Below are 23,477 nucleotides of genomic sequence, written 5' to 3' on the forward strand. Positions count from 1 at the left end.
AATGCACTTTCAAACGGAGAAAAAATGAAATGCCTTTATTTATTTAGTGGTTTTATAAAACACAGAATGGTAGCTCAGTGCATGAAGGTCCTGATTAGCAGAACAGCATCTTAGTGGGCAATATTGTCCGCTCGGTTCTGAGATAATGGAGTTTGGTTTCAAACCCAGTGTTTCCCCCTGTGTTTCCATGCACAGAATTTTCTTAGTACAAGCTACAAGCAGAAGAAATATGCACACTGCAAAATGGACAAAATCTGGAACAAACATGTAGAAAAGTGCATGGTAACTCCAGATCCCACATGTTATTCCCCATCACACCTATAAAACCACAATTTCACAGCGTGGGGGCAGGTATACAAGCCAGAAACTGTAAATGTGGCCCCACTAATCCCCTAATCCAATGTCTCCCACACTGCAGCTTGGTAAGAGGGGACTACAAATTCAAGAAGAGATCTCAGAAAAAAAGTAATGCAACATCAATAATCATACTGCACAGCAGAATAAATAGGCAAAAGCAATCACAAACATGATGTAGTGTGACCAGTCAGGTGTTGCCCTGAAGGAATAGTTGGGCCTGCCCCAAGAGTGCAACTTGAGAGGTACTACAGAAAGTAGGCCAGCCAGTTCCAATGCATCCATCTTCTTTCAAACCAATGAAGGTGAGAGCCCATATAATCAATCATTCAGTCAGAGATTTGCAGAGCCTGGCTGATCACCCATAGGGTCTGAAGGCGCTGTTTGTGGGAGTGCTGCTCAGTCGAAGAGCCAGGTCTTGAGGTCTTCCTGAACTGCTTCAGTGATGCGGTCTGTCTGTGCTTGTGAGGTAGTGTGTTCCATGTCTGGTCTGCTAAGTAGGAGAAGGATCTTCCTCCTGCTGTGCTTTTTCGGATCTTGGGGACGGCTGCCATGGCGAGCTGGGAAGAATGGAGATGCCTGTTGGGTCCGTAGAAGGCTAGGCGGTGGTTGAGGTATGCCGGACCTGGTTTGCGCAATGCTTTCTAGGTGTGGATCAGGAGCTTATATGTGATACTCTTGTTGACTGGGAGCCAGTGTAGGTCTCTGAGGTGGAAGGAGATGTAGCTGTGGGTATGTCCAGGATGAGTTTGGCTGCTGCATTCTGGATTCTTTGTAGTCTTGCTTGAAGTTTCTTGGTGATGCCAGCATAGAGTGCGTTGCTGTAGTCCAGTTTGCTAGTGACAAGTGCGTGGATGACTGTCTTCCTTGTGTCGGAGGGAATCCACGTAAAAATCTTCTGTAGGAATCAGAGGGTGTGAAAGCATGATGAAGAGATGGCGTTGACTTGGCAGGTCATAGATAGAGAAGAGTCCAGATTGATGCCCAGTTTGAGTGCGTGGTCCGTGGGGGTGGTGGGCGAGGGCGTTTCCAAGAGTGGTGGGCCACCAGAAATTGTTCCAGGCAGAAGGGTGGAGCCGATTATGAGGATCTCTGTCTTGTCTGAGTTGAGTTTGAGGCAGCTGACTTCCATCCAGACCGCAAATGCTCTCATCCTGTTGTGGAAATTTCACATGGTCATTACAGAGTCCTCGGACAAGGAGAGGATCAGTTGGGTGTCATAGGCATAGGATACTGTGTTTAGCCTGTGTTGTTTGAAGATCTTGGCAAGCGGGGTCATGTAGATGCTGAAATGCATCGGGCTGAGGGAAGATCCTTGGGGCATTCTGCAGCATTTGTCTTTGGGTTCTGACGTAAATGATGGTAGTCTGACACTCTGTGTTCTTCCGGTGAGGGAGGACCTGATCCAATCCAGTGTTTTATCTCGGATTCCGGCGTCACATATTCTGTCACAGAGGGTGGCATGGGAGATGGTGTCAAATGCAGCGGAGAGGTCCAGGAGGATGAGTGTGGCCGTGCCTCCTTGGACCAGTATGATGCGTATGTCATTGGTGGCTGCTAGGAGTGCTGTTTCAGTGCTGTGGTTGCTTCTTAATCCGGAGTGGAATGTGTCTAGGTTATGCTGTGTCTCAAGGAATTCAGTGAGTTGCTGGTTGACGTCCTTCTCCGTTATCTTAGTTGGGAAAGGGAGCAGAGAGATGGGTCTTCAGTTCCCTAGGGTAGGCGGTGGGTTTCTTGAGTAGCGGGTTGATCTCAGCATGCTTCCAGCCTAAGGGAAAGGTGGTGGTCCCGGTCGATCTATTGATAGTTCGGCAGAGCTCCAGTGCTACGGTGGCACTGGCCAGGTTGAAGATGTGAAGAGGGCACGAGATGCGAGGGTCCTCCCGAGTGGATGGAGTTCATCAGTCTTTGGGTGTCCTTTTTGGGGATGGGGGACCAGGAGCTCAGGATCTGGTGAGGTGCTAGGTCCGTGGTGGTAAGCGATGCTGGCGGATTTTGGTTCTTGAAGCCTTCGTAGGTGTCCTGTATTTTTCAGTGAATGATGGTGGCGAGGTTGTTGCAGAGGTCTTGGGAGGGAGGGATGGATGAGGTGTCTGTCCCAGGGTTTGTGAGCTCTTTGACGATGGCGAAGAGCTCTTTGCTGTTGTGAGCATTGGTGTTGAGGCATGTTTGAAATGCGGCTTTTTTGGTGGCTCAGATATTCTGGTGGTGCATAGTGACTACATTCTTGTAGACTGTAGAGTCTCCGGTTGATTTGCTGATCCTCCATTTCCATTCCAGTGGTCTGCAGGAGCGCTTGGATTCCTGTAGGTCTGCCGTAAATCACATAGGTGTTTTTCTCTGTCAATTTCCTGCTGTTTTTCTTAGGGGGGCTATGTTGTTGGCGCAATCCGATAACCAGCGGTGTAGATTGCATACGACTTCATTAGCGTTCAGTGGGAGGGAGTGGATGAGAGCCTTTGTGAGTTGTGCTTCTATAACTTTGCCCCAGCGTCTGCCATGGGGATTGGGGGCATGGTGGCATGCAGTGTCCTAGTGTCCTTTGTGTTGGTAAAGTGGACGCATTTGTGGCTGGTCCAGTGGTGTTTGGACATGTGGGAGATGGTGATGTTGTCCTCTGCTGAGAAAACGGGGTCGAGATTGTGTCCGGCTCTGTGGGTGGGCACATTGACGAGTTGTTTGAGGCCGAGAGTTGTGAGGTTGTCCAGGAGGTTTGTGGTGTTGGGGTCATCGTGGGTATCAAGATGGAAGTTGAGGTCTCTGAGTAGGATATAGTCAGAGGAGATGAGCGCTTGGGGGGCAGGGGGCGATGAGGTCAGTAATGTCTTCACAGAACTGGGATCGGGGTGCCATGGAGGGATGCATTTGAATCTGGAAGAGGAGGTGCTCATGGGTTGACTGAGACTGCGACTTGGTGGTTGTCAGGTGGAAGTTGTTCTTGTAGACTGTGGCAATGCTTCCTCCAGGTCGGTTGGCTCTGTCCCTGTGTATGATTTTGTTGCTGTCCGGAACGTCCGTGGCGATATCTAGGGCGGCGGTGGGAGTGATCCATGTCTCCGTGAAGAAGTCAACGTCCGGAGATGTTGACTCGCAAAGCAGCCCCCATTAAGAAGGGGAGGGAGGCGGGGGTTCCAACAGCTGGGAGGCAGGAGGGCGGAAAAAGTGCCTTGCAGGGCTGCAGGGGCAGCAGCGGGGTATAATGTGGGAAAGAGACAAGGGGAGAAAAAAAGGACTGACAGACAGACAGAGAAAAAAGAGTAAAGGACAGAAGTAAAGGCAGAAGTAAAAGGCAGGAGTAAAGAGAGACAGAAGATACTTACTTGCAGATGACCACTGGGCCACCAGGGATGAGGCGCAGGCGGGAGCCTGCGGGTGGAGGTAGGCCTCGAACTGAGAAGTAGGCTCTCAGTTCGCTCAAGGCAGAGGCAGCAGCAGCAGCAACAGTTGGAGCTGCACTGGGAGGGCAACCAGGAGGTCACAGGTGTCACCTAGGGACTCGATAGGGCACCACTTGGCAGGGGAGGAGTCTTAGCAGAGAGTCTATGTGCTGGCAGAGGAAGCTTTGATGGCCCTGAGACTTCAAAATGGGTGGCAAGCTCAATCCAAGCCCTTGGAGACACTTCACAAGCAGGAATACACCACACAGTCTAGTCTTTGTCCACTTTCAGGAAAAAGCAGCAACTGTAGGCCAACCCAACCCAACAATGCACAGTCACAGGCAAAGGGGCAGTACTCCTCCTCCAGCTCTTCAGCTCTTCCCCTTGGCAGAGGTTCCTCTTAGTTCCAGAAGTAATCTACCACACCTCTTCCAATCACATGGTGAATATTTTCTATTGCAGTGCAATTGTGACTACCAGCTGTTACCCTTAGAAAAAGATAATCCTGATCCAGTACAGAGGAGACCAAGCTGCTTGTGTCTACTCTGTTGTAGCCCGTTTGACAGCTGATTTACAAACATAATGTTATGGGTCAGAGGATCAAAGCACAACAGAACTAATGGGATGAATTTGACTATAACCCTAACTCCAGCCTCTGATACATCATATCCTCCATGTTCACCTCAGTCCCAAACACAACTTCAGCCTCTTCTGTAACTCCATAGTTTGTAGCCACATTTCCTGTATTTTGCGTTCGGGCTACTGCGCGTGAAATATTACACACAAGAGATGGGATGACCACCTTGCCTTCGTTGTGTGGTATTGGTGTACCACACTACATTGTACGAATCATCTTGCATAACAATTCTGTTGCTTCCACTAGATTCATCTAATCACTACATAGCAGATTAAATACACATAAGCACCATAGATGGATACAATAGTGTGAGGTAGATGTTGATCTAGTGGTAAACAATGCACTGGATTTAGTATAATTGTAGATCTATAGTATTTTTACTTCACTAGAGTGTAACAACAGTTGTGTTTGTAAAGATGCCAATGGCACTTCTGATGCACACTTTGAAAGTGTAGATTTTTATGTGCTCCATTATTTTCACTATAAGTGGCCTGAGAGACCACCAGGAATATCAGGTTTTGTTTGTGTTTATTCTCTGACAGCTTGTGGTTCGGCCTGCACAGCTGCTGAGTTCCGCTGCTCTGTCGGGAGGTGTGTGCCATACATCCACCACTGTGATGGGCACGATGACTGTGGCGATATCAGCGACGAGCGGGACTGCATTTGCGGCGTCGGGCACTTCCAGTGTCCAGATGGCCAGTGTCTCAGGAAGGAGCAGGTGTGTGATGGGTGGCGAGACTGCACTCTTGGGACTGATGAGTTAGTCTGTCCAGGTAATATCCAAAACTTTGCTTCTTGATTCTTTCCGTTTTTGTAAATATTCATGAAACACTCAAATATTACTTGCATCACAAATTATTTAACTTTTCTTAAGGCAATATGTTTTCTATATGAACAGTTTTATAAGGGATTAATCTAAAAGTCATTGCGACCTGTGATTTCACTTTGACATCTTGCTTTCTTTGTTTCTTTGCCTTGTCAAAATATAATTTTGATGCTTAATCTCGGAGACAGTTTGGACAAATGATTATAATTCCATTGTAACCAAACATACATGCTCGTTCTGTTAGGCCCATACTTCAAGTGGGCTCTTAATACTGAATTAGGTGGATACATTCATTTTTACCCATCTTGGTAATGACCCAGCAAAATGCCCACAATTATAGAATGGCAGTGGAACGTGGTGAAATAACAATAATTTCAGCATAACTTCCTGATACCATATGGGGGCTAGAGGTATAACTCATAAACACCACTTATTCTTGCAACCTAGAACTACCTCTATCCCAAGTATCCTCATTATATATTCTAATAAATAATAGCATATTTTACAAAACATAAAATTTAGAGCATACATTCTCCTAATAGAAACATTATTTACAAAAACCAAAAGACAGCCTAATTAATTTCATCATCTGAAATGAATAACGCACGTAGTCAAACTCAGCCATACTAATTAATTAAAATCTAGTGCTTTGGAAATTACTGTATTTATTGAATGTGTTGTTTTGCAAGTAATCGGCAGTCTTTTTGCTGATCTCAAATAATGTTTTGATTTTCAAGTGTATATATAGAGAATTGATAGCTCATTATAAATGTTAAATATGGTAATAGAGAAATAAATAATTGCGGATTAAAAATTTGAAGTGAATTTCAACAGCAAATTTCACCAAATAATTTCTACATTAAATTTCAACAACCAAAAACATAATTTGTAATTGGATTTAATGTCATACTGAAACTTGGTTTGATGTTTAGTCAAATATTGCACATGTACATAGCTATCTATATGTGGATAGCGCTAGAACTGTTTCTTGGTTAATTGTTCTCTTGTGTAGGTTTGCATCTGTGTGCCCCAGGGCAGGTGTCCTGCACCAATGGTGTTTGCATTGGGAGGCAGCAGGTGTGTGATGGAGTGGCAGACTGTACAGATGGTCTGGATGAGCAATGCTTGACGTCACCACCGCATGGAGTAACCAGTGGTCCGCCCTCTTCCAGGATATTACCAGCTATCAACACAACCTCTGGTAAAACTCCAGCTTAATCTGTGGGCTTTCTTCTCTACCTGGATGGAGGGTTCATTACGACACCTGTGAGAAATTGGGTTGTGGGTTGAGTGGGGTGTTAACCCTTTTCAATTAACAGCCACAATCCCTGTTAGGGAGAACCACAAAAGTCACTAAACTGTAATATAGTGAAAATAGAACACAAGAAAAACTACATACCAATTTAGAAAGATAAAGTACATTTTTATAAATTTATTAACACCAAAATGACAAAAATCCAATCTGTATAATTGGAGTTATGATTTTTTAAAGTTTGAGGTAAAAAATAGTGCCTAAAAGATCAAAGTGTCAACCGTGGAAATCTAGACTTGCAAGACCGTGTCAAAGTCCAAAAATATGGCAGACTGCCATGGAGCATGAGCCAGATATAAAAGTGGATTCAGCCCGATGGGCGCTCACCTTGAGACTTAGAAGTAATTTTAGCAAAAAGTTGTCTGAGAAGGTAAAGTTCAGCGGGACAAGGCTGCAGGTGTTATCCAAGGAGGAGGCGTTATCATCGAGAGCCCCTGGACAAAGTTGTGGTGAAGATTTCTAATTTCAGACTTAGGGCCTCATTCCAAGTTTGGCGGTCTGAGGACTGCCAAACCCATGGTCAGACCGCCGCACTCCTGGCAGTCGGACCGCCAGATGATGATCCTCGCAGTTGGACCACCAAGAGACCACTGCCTCCACTGGGATCGTGGATCCCGATGGGTTGGCGGCGGTCGGAGTCGTGGTCAGCCACGGCGGTGCCCATGGCGGCACTGCCATGCTGGTCACGACTCCACTTTCCGCCAGCCAAAGGCTGGCAGAAAGCCAGTGCTGGGGGCCAAATGGTGGCCCCTGCACTGCCCACAACCATATATTGGGCAGTGCAGTGGCCCCCTTGCCATTACTCTCTGAATGTGCACTCACTACTCTACAGACTGTGTGCATTCCGAGGGTGCTGGTGTGCCCCGGCATTAGCTCCGGCTCCCTAAGGGAGCCCAGGCCAATGCCGCTGCCCTGTTTCTGCCAGGCTGACCAGCGGGAATTTAATATAATGATGTTTCTGCCAGTCATCCGGGTGGAAACATCGAAATATGATTGGGGATGAAGCCACCTGCTTGACAGCCGCCTCATCCCTACGGTTTTGGCAATCTGACGGTCGGACCATCAAAGTTAGAAGTCAAAAATCTCCAGTGGGACAAAATTGTAGCAGACAAGAGTTCCACGAGGCCGTATATCCCTTTGGTGAAGAACCACTGAACAGGATGTGCGACTGCAGAGAAGAACGTAGCGGGAGCTGCCACGAAGTTGGCCGAAGATTGATGCACCTTGGCCAGCTATGTGATAAAGGTGGTTCCAAGTTTAGGATTTTTGCTATCTGGGCAGCTATAGGACCAATACCAGATGTCCACTTGGGGGTGGGGGGTTAGGACTCACTCAGGCTGGGTCCAGGTTTTTTTAAAGTTCGTTGGAGTCTGTTCTGTCCCTAAAACTCTGATCAGGAGGCCAGACAACTAGCCCTTGGAGTCACTCTAGTAGTCCTGGTTTCAACAATAGAACGGAGCTCAAACAGCAGGACATGCCTCTGAGAGATCAAGGCAAGCTTCGGGGAGCCAAGCAGTCCTTCATGGTGCATCAGAAAAGTCCACTGAAGTACACAGCAGCAGGCAGTTATCTGAAAGTCCTTCTGCAGGTGCAGTAAGTGAACCGAAGTGTGGGTGTGAGGGTCCTATTTTTATACCTCATGCCCTCTTTGAAGTAGGCAAAGATTCTAGAGAATTCCCTTTGAAGTGCTTGAAGTTTTCTGCTTCCCCTACCCTGACTGCTGGCTGCCTGCGAGAACAGTGCAAGGGTGACAAGTCCTTTGTGTGAATACAGGGCACAGCTTATTCAGTTGGAAGGGAGGCTGTGCCCAGCTCCGCCCCGATCCTGCAGGGACGGCCTATCGAGGCACATCTGGTCCCTCTATTGTGTGGCTGTCTGGGAGAAATTAACAAAGTTCAGCTGCCAACTACGTCCAATCCTGTGACCCAGGAACAGGCTGCAGGCACCAAATAGTTAGTGCAGGTAAATGGCAACTTTTTAAAAGTGACATTATAAAAATTAGAATTTAAAATCCAACTTTACCTTTGAAGTGGAATTTTAAGTACACGTCCAAAGTTTTCACTATAATACACCCTGCCCTGAGGGCTACCTAGGGCCTACTTTAGGGGTGGCTTATGCAAAAAAGGGTAGTTTAAGGCTTGGCAAGGGGGTTATATTGCAAATTCAAACTAGTAGTTTCCATCAGCATGCAGGCTGCAACAGCAGACCAGGTATATTTTTTAAGGGACTACTTAAGTGGGTGAACAATGACTGTTGCAGGCCCACCAGTAGCATTTGATTTACAGGGCCTGAATATATGATATGCCACTTTACTAGAGACCTATAGGTAAACTAAATATGCCAATCAGTTGTAAGCCAATTTTACCATGTTTTAGGGAGTGAGCACAAACACTTTAGCTCTGGTTAGCAGTGGTAAAGTGCACAGAGTCCTAAAGCCAACAAAAAAACAAATTCAGCAAAAGAGGAGGATAAAGGCTGAAGGTTTCGGGGAGCCTACCCTAAGGCTGACAAGTCTAATAACACATGACCTCAAAGTAGAACCAATCATACATATTGAACTATACATACATAAATGCACACACGCCCCTACATGTATGGACGTACAGACATCTCTGCTGTTCATTCCAAATTCTGTTTCTTCAGAACCCTTGAGAAAATTGAATTAATCCATGATCTCTGTTCTTCACATGTGTATAAATCTTCTCTTATGCACCACTCCTCTCAGTGACTCCCAAATGCTAGGCTCTTATGCCAATCATTTTCATAGAGCTGTGGGATTGCTCTGTAAAAGTGATTGTACACAATTCTATATTTTAGAGATATAGATTACACATAGAAAGTGTTTCGAATAGAGAAGCTGGTTGTGTTACCTCCACACGTTTGAGTCCTAACCCTTTTCTTGATATTCAGGGCTCCTCTGTGCTTGAATACATGAGTGACACTCTTATTCCATTTTACAACAGTGCCACAAACGTGGCGCAAAATGGTGTGTTGGGATTTACTTTTCATTGCCAATCATGATTTGAAAATTGCCTAAATAACTGAAAAATAGCTCTATTCTCTACTTTGCCTCAAATGTGGGCGTTCCCTGGATGGGACATGAGCATTCCCATGCTTCCACCTTTGAGTTTTAATGCAGTGTTAGTGAATCTGGGCCAATGTATTTACCATCAGGTCACAAGGAGGCATTGCGATTTTCCGAGAATCACACCATTTTATCTGCAGCCAGCAATAATACATGAGCCTCCGAAATGGAATGTAACCAACAAAGCCAGTTGACCACATCACCTAAAAAATATTACACTTGCTTTATATTTTTAATATTCACCATAGCATATGGCCAGTGTAAATTGAAATACTCACACAAAGATAATAAGTCTGTATTGACCAAAGTTCATGGTTCGGCTTCTCGTCAGAGCTTGAAACACTGCAAAAATACATTCCAATACAATACAAAGGTCTAGTAAAAGAAGTTAAAATAAACATGTCTGCACTTATGTAAAATGAATGATGAATGGTGTCTCGTGGAAGAAACACCTTGAAAGTGTCAAATCCACTAAATATCAATGTTGTTTTTTAAATCCTGCAGGGCTGATGTGCATTATAAAATGCAACATTTGTTATGAATTTCTCCAAAACTCTGTTATGGGAAGAATTACTATATTCTATATAAAGTGGTTGTTCGCAAATATCTGTACTTATTATGGCAATTATTTTGAGTAAAGAACGAAACACCCTTGAAGGGTGCGCAATAGAGACACCAGGCACACAACAAAGTTACCAGTTTGTCATTGTAACAAGGTAGGCCACAAAGTATGCTTACATTGTACATAGCTTTTGCATTGGCAGTTTTATATACACAATATCAAAGTATGCAGCTTTTGACAAACATAGGCTTAGTTTAACATTTAGGGAGTCATTGTGACCCTGGCGGTGGGAGCTAATGTGGTTGTAGTATCGCCAACAGGCTGGCGGTACTTACTGCCACATTATGACATTGGCGGGTTGGCTTGTACCACTCCGACCGCCATGGCGGATAAGAATCTCCAGCCCGGTGGCCGCCATTGTGCAGCCGCCAGTATTATGTCCCTGCCTACAGTCATGGTTTTAGTGACGTTCGTAACACCACGAAAACCATGGCGGTAATAATTCCCTGTCACTGATAGAAGGCCCCTTACCCCCCAAACCTGCCCAGACATCCCCCCACCCCTCCCTACATCCACGCCCCCCAAAACAAACACACGCATCCACGCCCCCCAAAACAAACACACGCAGACACACACTCATCCACACATACATCCACGCATGCATATATTCTATCATGCACACCTCTGCACACACATCATAATATACATGCTGACACACATATACATTTCCATACATACGCCCACTCACACACATTCATACACACACACACACATTCATGCTGTGGTCATATTATGGCAGGTGGATGGTAGCTGCGGGGATGGTCTTTTGCCGGCCGTTGCCGCGGCAGTAGGTGGTTTTTACTGCCAATATTGAAATGAGGGCCTAAGGTTTATCATGCATTTTCCTTCCAAACTACACTGGTTAACTTTGGCGGAAGAAGACTTTTAGTGACTGCTGGCAAAAGAAAGATGAGACGAATATTAGCTGTTGCACTAAGACCCAAAATTGACTTTTTTTAAACAAATTAGAAGGCACAGTGATGCTATGCCTACACAAGGATAGTAGTGATATGGTGACTATACATCAACAACATTCTGGAGAAAAAACTTACAAGGCATATGTTAAAGAAAATCCTACATCTGTCTCTAGCAAACTAGTCACAGAGGTGTTTGCTTTAGGTGGAAGGAGTAAGCCTAATACATTATGGGCCTCATTATGACCGCCGCCCGCCAGGATGCCGCCCTCCATAATACCGCTCCGCGGTCAGAAGACCGCGGAGGGTATTATGAGTTTTTCCCTGGGCTGGCGGGCGGTCTCCAAAAGACCGCCCGCCAGCCCAGGGAAAAACTCCCTTCCCACGAGGATGCCGGCTCGTAATCGAGCCGGCGGAGTGGGAAGGTGCGACGGGTGCTACTGCACCCGTCGCGTATTTCACTGTCTGCTACGCAGACAGTGAAATACTAGCGGGCCCTCTTACGGGGGCCCCTGCAGTGCCCATGCCATTGGCATGGGCACTGCAGGGGCCCCCAGGGGCCCCACGACAATCCTTACCGCCATCCAGTTCCTGGCGGGCGAGCCGCCAGGAACAGGATGGCGGTAAGGATTGTCAGAATCCCCTCGGCGGCGCAGCGAGCTGCGCCGCCTTGGAGGATTCTTAGGGGCAGTGGAAAACCGGCGGGAGACCGCCGGTTTTCCCGTTCTGACCGCGGCCAAAGCGCCGCGGTCAGAATGCCCAAGGGAGCACCGCCGGCCTGTCGGCGGTGCTCCCGCCCCCGTTGGCCCTGGCGGTTCTCTACCGCCAGGGTCATAATGAGGCCCTATATGTTTAGGCTTCAAACCTGATCTGTTTTTCAGTCCACCCATAGGTCTGACACCAGACACCTGAGCTATCCCTCAGAAGACAATGGTTCATCACCAAAGAACAGGAGCCTATTGGCTTCTGGTGGGTGTTTAAAGTGGTGGGTCCCAAAACCACTTTCCAGCACTTTACCTCAGGCCTAGCCTGCGATGCCTAAACCAGGTCTTAAACTCACCTAGCAAGTCGTAACTGGTGCTTTTCAAGCTTTTTAGAAAGCTAGCGAGTCAGGATCTCTCAAAAATGTAGCGACTGCTATAAAAATAAATTTAGCCAATAATTAGCTATCATCCTGTAGGAAAATACCCTCTTTTTGGTATGTTACCCCCAATTTCTGCCTGATGGCAAAGTGTTTTTGACTCTGTCACTGAGATCCTGCTAGTCAGGACCCTAGTGCTTATGGTTTATGGCCTGCTTGTCAGTGTGTTTCACTGTTTTCTAAATTGTCACTGGAGTCCTGCGAATCAGAACTCCAGTGTTCATGGTCTCTCTGTTTCTAAATTTGTCACTACGTACTAGTGACTCAGTATTTCACTCCAAATTGGCATACTGGACCCCCCTTATAAGTCCTTAATATATGGTATATAGGTACCCAGGGCATTAGGGTTCCAGGGGATCCTTATGGGCTGCAGCACTGCTTTTTCCACCCATAAGGAGCACATAAAAAGGCTTCCACAGGACTGCCATTGCAGCTTGTGTGAAATAGTGCATGCACTATTTCACAGTCATTTTCACTGCACCAGGTCATTTATAAGTCACCTGTATATCAGGTCTTCCAACTCTGAAGGCTGGGTGCAAAGTACCTGTGTGTGTGAGGGCACCCCTGCACTAGCAGAGGTGCCCCACGTCATCCAGGCCCGTTTTCCCGGACTTCGTGAGTGTGAGGACGCCATTTTAAGTGTGCACTGTACATAGGTCAAAACCTAGGCACAGCTTCACAATGGTAACTCCGAATATGGCCAAGTAAGGTGTCTAACAACTGGGCATTGTACCCCCATACTGATTTCAGGATTGGTTGCACAATCCCATTCACCCTGGGGTCTCCACAATGGACCCTCAGTACTGCCGTACCAGCCTTCTGAAGTGTCCACTGCAGCCCCAGCTGCTGCCACCTTGCAGACAGGCTTCTGCCCTCCTGGGGCTTGAGCAGCTTAATCTTAGGAAGGCAAAACAATGCATTTCTTTTAGGAGAGAGGTGTTACACCCGCTCGCTTTGGAAATAGGTGTTACAGACATGGGAGGGGTATTCTCCCAGAGCCTCTGGAAATGCTTTGAAGGGCACAGATAGTGCCCTCCTTGCATAATCCAGTCTACACCGGTTCAGGAACCCTCAGTCCCTGCTCTGGCGCAAAACTGGACAAGGGACAGGGGAGTGACCACTGCCCTTTCCATCACCACCCCAGGGGTGGTGCCCAGAGCTCCTTCAGAGTGTTTCTGGGTTTTGCCATCTTGGATTCCAAGGTGTTGGGGCACTCTGGGAGCATCTGAGTGGCCAGTGCCAGCAGGTGACGTCAGAGACCCCTCATGATAGGTGCTTACCTGGTTAGGTGACCAGTCCCCCTCACAGGGCTATTTAGGGTCTCTCCTCTGGGTGTTTGTCCAGATTCGGATTGCAAAACTCCAGCAGGAATCCTCTCGATCCTTTACTTCATCTTCTACCGACGGATCAACCGCTGACGTCTGCAGGAACTCTTCAAAACTGCAACAAAGAAGCTAAGATGATTTCTGCAACATTGCATCTTAAGCTCCTGCCAGCAACTGCAACAGCTTCCAGGTGGTGCATCCTCCGAGGACTGCCTGTCTTCAGCCTGCACCAGAAGAACCAAAGGAAGGAGTCACTTCCCTACTTCAGCAGGCGCCTCTCTGCAACGACGACCGGTGGCTTGGGTCCCCTTTCCAGATGAGTGGTGTGGATCCAGCAACACAGATGGTGGACTAAAGTGACTCCGACAGTCTCAGCGTCCAGCTGTCCTACTGTGGTGGAGGTAAGAGCTTGCCTCTCCACGCAAGACAGTACCCCCGTGAATCACGTGACTTGCAGTTGCCAAGGCTTGTGTGCGACCTTCCAAAAAGTTATTTGTGCACAGCACAGCTTAGGCCCCCTGCAGTAAAGTGCTTCTTGGACTTGGTCCCCTTCTTCCACAGGTCTTCAGGTCCAGGAATCCATCGATGGTGTCTTGCAGTCTCTTCTGGTTCTTGCATTATCTTCTATCACAACTTTTAGTGTATTTTAGGGAACTTGCTGTGTTTTACTCCTGCTTTTCTGGGCTCTGGGGTGGGGTATTTTACTTACCTTTGGTGTTTTCTTACACTCCCAGCGCCCCTCTACACACTACACGTGCCTAGGTGGGAAACCGACTTTCGCATTCCACTATTTTAGTATGTGGTTTGTGTTCCCCTTAGGCCCATTATTGTGATTTTCACTATTTGCACTGTTTTCTTACTGTGTACTTGGCTGTTTCTGGTTACTAGGATATATATTGTGTAATTTACTTACCTCATAAGGGAGTATAGTCTCCAAAGTATTTTTGGCATTGTGTGACTAAAACGTATTTTTTTTGTAACACTGAGTATTGTCTTTCATGTGTGTAAGTACTGTGTGTCTACAGTGGTATTGCAAGAGCTTTGCATATCTCCTAGTTCTACCTTGGCTTCTCTGCCTACAGCTACCTCTAGACAGCCTTGCTTCTAGACACTGACTACATTTCACTAATAAAGGATAACTGGACCTGGTATAAGGTGTAGGTATCTTCGGTACCCACTACAAACCAGGCCAGCCTCCTACACACCCAAGGGCTCACCATTGACTTCTTTGAAAGGGGTTTGAAGACCTCTTTCATTCATCTGCGAGGAAGAGTGACCAGTATTAAGAGTTAAGTAAAATCAGGTTTAATTATTTTAGAGTCCTAACTGAACATACATCACTTTGGGTGCATGACTTCAGGGAGCTAAGCAACAAGGAAACCTCCATAGTTATTGGGAGTGACAAAAAGAGTAAATGATGTATAATGCAGCATGAGACAGGATGGAAGTGGAAGCTGGGCAAAACAATAATTGACTGTCTTTGATCTTCTTTTAGGAAGTAGGCCAAATTGTCACAAACAACGTGGGAGGGGGAGTAATAATTTCGACGTAGGGCAGATTGGTGTGATTGAAGACTTCTTGGAAAGAGTTCTTAATGAGTTGGAGGTCACAGAAATAAAATTTGAAATAAAAGAGGTTTTAATAACAGCAAGAGACAATTTGTAATTCCTGAGTTGTTGACATGTGTGGTGCTCTCAAAATCTGACGTGTGTGCATACACGTTTGTGTTTTGCTAAATGCTAAATTGTATAAACATACAAAAGTGGAGGGATTATGGCCCTGGTTTTCTTCCCTTGACTACCAGCGGACACGCTTAAACTACCTCTAGCCTGTCCTAATCTCTAAAGAACAATTCTTTGCTGTTTATCAGGTTATGATTGGTGTTTTCTATAGCACTACCTCATGGTGGCAGTTTCTAGACTCCAGGAGGAAAGACAGAGGTGAAACTACGGGCCCCATTCAGAGTTTGGCAGAGCCGGAGCACCACCATAACTCTGTAGTGCTTCTGCCCTGCCAAACTTGCTGTTCCCTTCACTCTAGAGTTAGTGGAAGAGCCATGTTTACACCAGTGGATCCTCTGCTATCTCTAGTAGTGTAAACCTCTAACCTCCGACCTCATCGGCTATCGTTCCAAGTTATATAGAATTTGGATGATAATTATTGCACATAGTAATTTGTGATAACCTCCTGTTGCGTATTTAATGGGTAACGTAATTAACTTTCCCTGAGTTCCACACCTCAGAGTGAAGCCTAAGACGTGGAATGAGTTTTAACCAGTCCAATTACAGCATGTTTTGCATTTCATTTTTAGCATTTTATCCTAATTGATTTCCCCAGGCTTTTCTGGTGAAATCTGTTAGGAACAAATTACAGATTGTGTTACATGAGAGAATTCACAACCCTGTCCAAACATCCATTTACAAGTGTATCTTTGAACCGGCGTCTAAGCAAACTTGTGGGGCATATTTATACTCCGTTTGCGCCGAATTTGCGTCGTTTTTTTCGACGCAAATTAGACGCAAAACTAACTCCATATTTATACTTTGGCCTTAGACGCGTCTAGCGCCAAAGTTCATGGAGTTAGCGTCATTTTTTTGCGTGAACACCTTCCTTCCGTTAATGATATGCAAGGTAGGAGTTCCCGTCTTAAAAAATGACTCCGATGCATATGCGTCGTATTTATACTCCCGGGCAAAAATGACGCCCGGGAGTGGGCGGGTCTAAAAAACCCGCATTAGCGCCGGATTTTAGCGCCTGGGTCAGGGCAGGCGTTAAGGGACCTGTGGGCTCAGAATGAGCCCAGAGGTGCCCTCCCCTGCCCCCAGGGACACCCCCTGCCACCCTTGCCCACCCCAGGAGGACACCCAAGGATGGAGGGACCCACCCCAGGGAACTTAAGGTAAGTCCAGGTAAGTATTTTTTTAAATTTTTTTTGTGGCATAGGGGGGCCTGATTTGTGCCCCCCTACATGCCACTATGCCCAATGACCATGCCCAGGGGACATAAGTCCCCTGGGCATGGCCATTGGGCAAGGGGGCATGACTCCTGTCTTTGCTAAGACAGGAGTCATTTCAATGGGGGATGGGCGTCGTAAAAAAATGGCGCAAATCGGGTTGTGGCAATTTTTTTGCCTCAGCCTGACTTGCACCATTTGTGGATGCCCATACGCCATTTTCCCCCTACGCCGGCGCTGGTGTACGTCGTCTTTTTCAACGCACACCAGACAGCGCCGGCGGCTAACGCCGGCTAACGTCATTCTATAAATAGGGCGCCCGCATGGCGCTTCAGAATGGCGTTAGCCGGCGCTAATTTTTTTGGCGCGAAACTGCGTTAGCGCAGTTTTGCGTCAAAAAGTATAAATATGGCCCTGTGTGTTTATATAAAACAGGGCCACTGGAATTATGCTGCAGGGAAGCACCAAATTATGCAGCAGGTCCTACTAAATTATGCAGCGAGAAAAGACATATTCTGCAGCATAATGTTGTACATTTTTGGAGTATATTACTTCAATATTTTATATAATTTCTACATATGGTAATACTGTCTGGGTGAAGATTTCACCTCATTAATACCAGTTCAATATCCAAAAACAGAAATAAGCAACTGAAAGATGACCGGTTAACCTTTGAGAAGGCTCTTCCACTGCTTGTGAACATATTTGGCAATGTTTTTAGTAACGTTTGATCCATTTAAGCTAGAATCATTTTTTGTTGTTGAAATGAGCAGATTATGCAGTAGAGGGTGAGTTAGGTGGCACATGCAGCAAATCCATACTTGTGTGAGAAAAGCAGTGGTTGCAGAATTGCAGAATTTCAGTGGCCCTGGGTATGGGTTATGTCAACAGAGATTTGCATAGCACTTCTTTGCCATTATTATGGCCTCGCAGTGCTGTAGGTTTTGAATATGTTGTATGGCACTGCAGTTGTACTTGTAGGGTTGTTCATACTCCTAAAAAGGTGCCAATGTGCCTTTGCGGAGGGGTAGCATGCTACTCCGTGGTACTTGTAGGGTTGTTCATACTCCTAAAGAGGTGGCAAAGTGCCTTTGCGGAGGGGTAGCATGCTACTCCTTGGAGTGCTATTGAAGTAACTACGTATTTCCCAAGCAGCTTTCATAGTGAGTTTTTTTATTGTATTGCGCCAGGTTCAGAGTTATGTTTTTATTACATGTTCTTGCTATGCATCTGCTTGAATTTGAAGAGAAAATGATTGAGAGATAGGTTGTTTAAGCATTAAATACTAATTGATGGACAATAGTGTATGAATGCAGTCTGGCCTATTTCTGAAGTGTTTTAGTGTGTGCACGTGGCTGGGAATGCTGAAACTTTCATAAACAAGCATGAAGATTCTCTTACGCCTGGGTGTAGGCGAGATGTGTGAGGCTCCACATGGTAAAGGCTGCCTTCTATGGAGAAACCTGTGAATAAACAGTTCAAAACACTTAGACTATGTGGCTCTAAAAGTTCACAGAGAATATACCCTTAGTTGATGCAAATGCATGGTTTTCGGCAGTTACAAGACATAGCTACGAGACACAAATCTAATCAACCCCAAAAATTGCCTCTGTAGAAGGAAAAAGCCACATGCACTTCACAGTACAACAGGATCTACAACCCCCACAATACACTTTGCTTAAGGCAGCAGTTTCCTGGGATCTGCACTTTGGGCTTCCTAAGGTTTAGAAAAGTGCTATTCAAATGACAATACAATACAGTATCACTTCCTTACTCTGGTAATTTCAGAGTGAAACTTGCCTTCTCTGTCGTGTTAAAGTGTGATAAAATACCCCTGCTTTGTATTTGTAGATGTTGTGGAATGTGATAACTGGGCCTTTCATCCCTGTTGATCTGTTCTGAGGCACCTTAAGCAGCCTAGCAAGTCCCTGATTATAATTCATGTAATATACTTTTGTAAAAATTACATGAAAGTTTGACAAACTTACGTCAGATTGTGTGTAATTATGCAAAATGTAAATCCATCATGTTGTTCTATAATTTAGGGTGAGTATGTCCTTGTGTCAATATTGGTGCAAGGATGCAAATAAATAAAACCACAATGAACAAGAACTTCTAATGTTCTTCCCATTGTTCCTGGGTGTTTGCCGTATTTTTTTCCTGCAAATTGTGCATTTGTGGTATATTTTCTACCACTAATGGCACGTAATTATGCCAAGCAGCTAATGGCATAATTTCTGAAATGTAATTGTGCCAGTGTAATTTAAATTTTGCCATGGCCCGGTGCAAACTCTACACCAGTCATCACTATTACAATGTGGTAACAATGCACCAGTATTGCACAGTTACAAGTTAAACCCCACGGATTGGGGAATGTGCAGACCCGAACTTACCAGCCAAAATTCTGCTTGTAGTGCTCCTCATGTCTCATGTCCCTTATCGGAGGTTTGTGTAGGGGTTATGGAAGTAGTCTGGGTTGCATTGTAGCCTTTACCTGATGGACTTCCCGGTTGGTAAAGTAGTGATCCTTGTTCTCAAGCCCAGTAATTCCAGCTGCAGGACCACTGGACAGCTTATAATTGTGCAGAACGGAATTCCACACTAGAATTCCGCTCCACACAGTTCCCGGTGGGGCCCATGTCTTTCATAAGCACTTTGCAAGTGGGCTGATTAGGCAGAGTGTGACACCATGAGGCATGAGAAGCAATAAAAAAAAAACCAAAGCCTCCTCTACTTGTAAATGGCTTTTGGATCACCTGAGTGGCCGAAGTGGATCTATTGGGAATGACATGTCCAGTCTTTTTAAAGTTTATAATTACAGTTTTAGTACTTGTTGATAAAAAAAATGTCAGAAAGGATAATACCAGCCTTCAGGTGCCTCTGGCTGAAAAAGAAAGGAGAGGGTTTCCTATTTCATGCATCCAAGGAAGAGGCAGGAGGAAAAGAAGAAACAAGCCTTATCTCCTGGGTCCCTGGTACCTGAAAGAAATGTTAATGTGTACAAACAGTTATTCAGCAAACCTAAAGACATCTTAGGAGCAGTTACATGGCTTTAATTGATGAGGTTATTTGAGGCTTCATGGTGACAAAGGTGTATTCTTTTTGAGAGGTAATGTAAGTGAGTTCTGTAGTGCGTTATAATAGAAATATAAAACGAGTTTTGCACTGGGTTATAGTCTAGTTGAGTATTACTAATATACATATATATATATATACATATATATATATATATATATATATATATATATATATATATATGTTCGATGGCATGTGTAGCTGCAGATACGCGTGCTATGGATATCTCTTCCGACATCTAGTGTTGGGCTCGGACTGTTACAACTTGTTTTTCTTCGAAGAAGTCTTTTCGGAGTCACAGGATCGAGTGACTCCTCCTCTCGGTTACAGTGCCCATGGGCATCGACTACATTGTTAGATAGTTTTCTTTCCACTTTCGGGTTCGGACGTGTTTCCTCTCGCTCGGAGATTTAGAATCGGAAAATCGAAGAAAACCTATTTAATCGTCGGTATTGTTTCGATCGCATTTAGCATTGAACCAGTAGAACCTTCGGAATCTTCATTTCGCCCTTCGGGCGCGTGTGCCTGACTCAGGCCTGGTCGAGTCTACCGCGTGGAAGCCTGTTGGATCGGACTCCATTTCGATTCTGCCCTCGGTGCCACGCAAAGTTCCTATATACAGACCAACATCTGGTTTGTAATTTGTGCCTTTCTCCAGACCATCGAGAAGAAGATTGCGAAGCCTTTCGATCGTTTCGATCGAAGAAGAACTTGAGAGTTTGCAGGGCCGAAGACTAGAAATGGCATCGAAAAGCACGGAACATCTCGACGTCATGGAGGAAGAGCAGGCACAGACAGCAGTCTCCATCCGAGACACCGACTACGAGCAAGAATCGGAAGATGATAGACCCATCACTGCTGGCTAGCATATGAGTAAGTCTGCCCCTACTCCCATATATAAAAAACAATCAAAGGCCTTGGGTACACCACTGCCGGAAGGCCATGGTTTGGCCCGAAAAAAGACTGTCGGCGACCGATCTTTGGGCTTGGCACCGAAAAAGGCCACTCCTCCGTCCACTTCGGAGTCGAGCAAGTCGGTTAGAACTTCCACCTCGGACTCCAGTAAGCGTCCTCACTCTTCGGAGTTGAAGATTCGACATGCTGCTTCGGTGCCGAAACAGCTGACTTCTTTTTCGGGACCGAAAAAGATTCAAACTTTGGAACCAAAAAAATCCTCATACACGGAGGAACAAGGACTTTCGAGTAAACGTAAGTAAATCTGGATGCCAATGCAAGAATATCACAAACCTTCTGAGGAAGAGACTGAGATTGAGCCAATATCGGAGGTTATGGATGAAAGACAATCAAGAATCCATATACATAAAGAGATTGACAGAATTCTGACTGCACCTCCTTTAAAGACTAAAAGAAAGCTGGCCTTTCAAGAGGATTTAGATTCTGTTCAACCACCAGCAATGGTTCCGTATCGGAAGGAGAAACCAGCACCTCTCCCTACCTCTCCTCCTCACTCTCCACAGCTTTCTTTTTCACCTCCTCAAAGTAATCCACTACCATTGCCTTCTCCAACACACTCACTATACTCGCATGGAGATACAGTGGACCCTTGGGATCTATATGATCCGGATTCCATTCCAGACAATGATCTTAACCTATACCCCTTCAAGCCTTCTCCACCAGAAGACACTACTGCCTACACTCAAGTAGTTTCTAGGGCAGCTGCTTACCATGGGGTGCTTATGCACTCTGAACCCCTGGAAGAAGATTTTGTACTCAACACTCTGTCTTCCACTCATTCTAGATACCAGTGTCTCCCAGTGTCTCCCAGTGTTGCCTGGAATGGTCAAACATGCGGTCCAAATTTTTAATGAGCCTGTCAAAGCTAGAGTGATTACCCTAGAATTGACAAAAAATATAAGCCGGCCCCTACAGACCCAGACTACATCACACATCAGGTCCTTACGGATTCAGTAGTAGTTAGTGAAGCTAGAAAGAGGACTAACAGCCAGACATCAGGAGACGCTCTTCCTCCTGATAAAGAAAGTAGAAAGTTTGATGCTGCTGGCAAGAGAGTAGCCACACAGGCGGCCAACCAATTGCAAATTTAAAATTTGCAAGTACGTCTTGCCAGGTATGATAGAGCTCATTGGGATGAGATGCAAGAACTCATACAGTACCTCCCAAAAGAGCATCAAAAAGGGCACAACAGGTTGTAGAAGAGGGACAGGCTATAAGTAATAATCAGATAAGGTCTTCCCTCAATGCTGCTGATACAGCCGCAAGGAGTGCCAATACTGCCATTACAATTAGAAGGCATGCATGGCTACACTCCTCTGGTTTTAAACAAGAAATTCAACAGGCAGTACTTAACATGCCTTTCGATAAAAAACATTTATTTGGGCCTGAAGTGGACACCACTATAGAAAAACTGAGAAAGAACTCAGATACTGCAAAAGAACTGGGGGCACTATATACCACACCATATAGAGGCTCCCTTTGCAGGCCACAGTTTAGAGGAGGATTTAAGCCACAATCCTCTGAAGCCTCTACCTTCCAGGCAAAGCAGGGACAATAAACACAATATCAAAGAGGGGGTGTTAGCAGGTCCTACAGAGGACAATATTTTAGAAACAGAGGCAACTTCCAAGCCTCAAAGCAAATCACTACACCATCCAAGCAGTGACTTCCTTCCCACCCCTCCACCCCACACATCTCCTGTGGGGGGAAGACTACAGCAATTCCACTCTCTTTGGCAAAATATCACCACAGACAATTGGGTACTATCAATTATCCGCAATGGCTATTGCCTAGAATTCATCTCCACCCCTCGAAACATTCCACTGCGTTATCACAAATTGTACCCAAAACACAACGTTCTATTACAACAAGAGGTACAATCTCTACTATTAAAACAAGCAATAGAATTGGTCCCACATTCTCAACAGGGAACAGGAGTATACTCACTATACTTCTCATTCCCAAAAAAGACGGCACCCTCAGGCCCACCTTGGACCTCTGAATCTATGCATCCTGTCCGAACATTTTCACATGATAACTCTGCAGGATGTCATTCCACTGCTACAAAAACAAGATTACATGACTGCTTTAGACCTCAAAGATGCGTATTTCCGTATACTCATCCACCCAGCTCACAGAAAATACCTCAGGTTCGTCATAGAAGGAAAACATTTCCAGTTCAAAGTTTTGACATTCGGCATAACAACAGCTCCAAGGGTGTTCACAAAATGTGTAGCAGTAGTAGCAGCCTACTTAAGAAGACAACACATTCACATCTTTCCATATCTAGACGATTGGCTAACAAAATCAAGCATTTTTACACAATTCCAAAAACACACTCAGTATGTGATACAAACCCTGCATACACTAGGGTTCACTGTCAATTACCAAAAATCACACCTTCAACTAGCACAAGTACAACCTTACCTAGGTGCTATTTTAAATACTCAAAAAGCCCCAGCATGTCCAAATACACAAAGGATACAAGCTTTCCAAAATCTCATTCCACCCATACAGCCAAATCAACAATATACTGTAAGATTTATCATGAACATTTTAGGGATGATGGCATCTTGCATAGCCATAGTTCCATATACAAGACTAAACATGAGGCCCTTACAACAGTGCCTCTCACAACAATGGTTTCAGGCACACGGTCAACTTCAAAATCTAGTGTTGATGGACCGCCAAACACATATGTCCGTTCAATGGTGGAATCTCAGCAATCTAATGAAGGGGCGGTCATTTCAAGACCCTGTGCCTCATATCATAATCACAACAGACGCATCAATGACAGGTTGGGGAGCTCATCTCAACAATCATACCATTCAAGGGAAATGGGATCCCAAACAGAAACAGCTTCACATAAACCACCTAGAAT

At 45.4% G+C, this 23,477-nt stretch overlaps 1 protein-coding gene across 1 annotated transcript in view; it reads left to right on the forward strand.

Annotated features, from left to right (window-relative positions):
* The window catches only part of LOC138261625 (SCO-spondin-like), a 1,514,343-nt gene that overhangs the window by 265,291 nt on the left and 1,225,575 nt on the right, over window positions 1–23,477 (forward strand). Inside the window, exons 29-30 of the mRNA XM_069210750.1 lie at window positions 4,911–5,141; window positions 6,207–6,395. Of these exons, the coding sequence (XP_069066851.1) occupies window positions 4,911–5,141; window positions 6,207–6,395 (420 nt within the window). The remainder of the gene's footprint in view (window positions 1–4,910; window positions 5,142–6,206; window positions 6,396–23,477) is intronic.

The sequence above is a fragment of the Pleurodeles waltl genome, chromosome 10 (assembly GCF_031143425.1).
Source record: "Pleurodeles waltl isolate 20211129_DDA chromosome 10, aPleWal1.hap1.20221129, whole genome shotgun sequence".
Classification (NCBI taxonomy): domain Eukaryota; kingdom Metazoa; phylum Chordata; class Amphibia; order Caudata; family Salamandridae; genus Pleurodeles; species Pleurodeles waltl.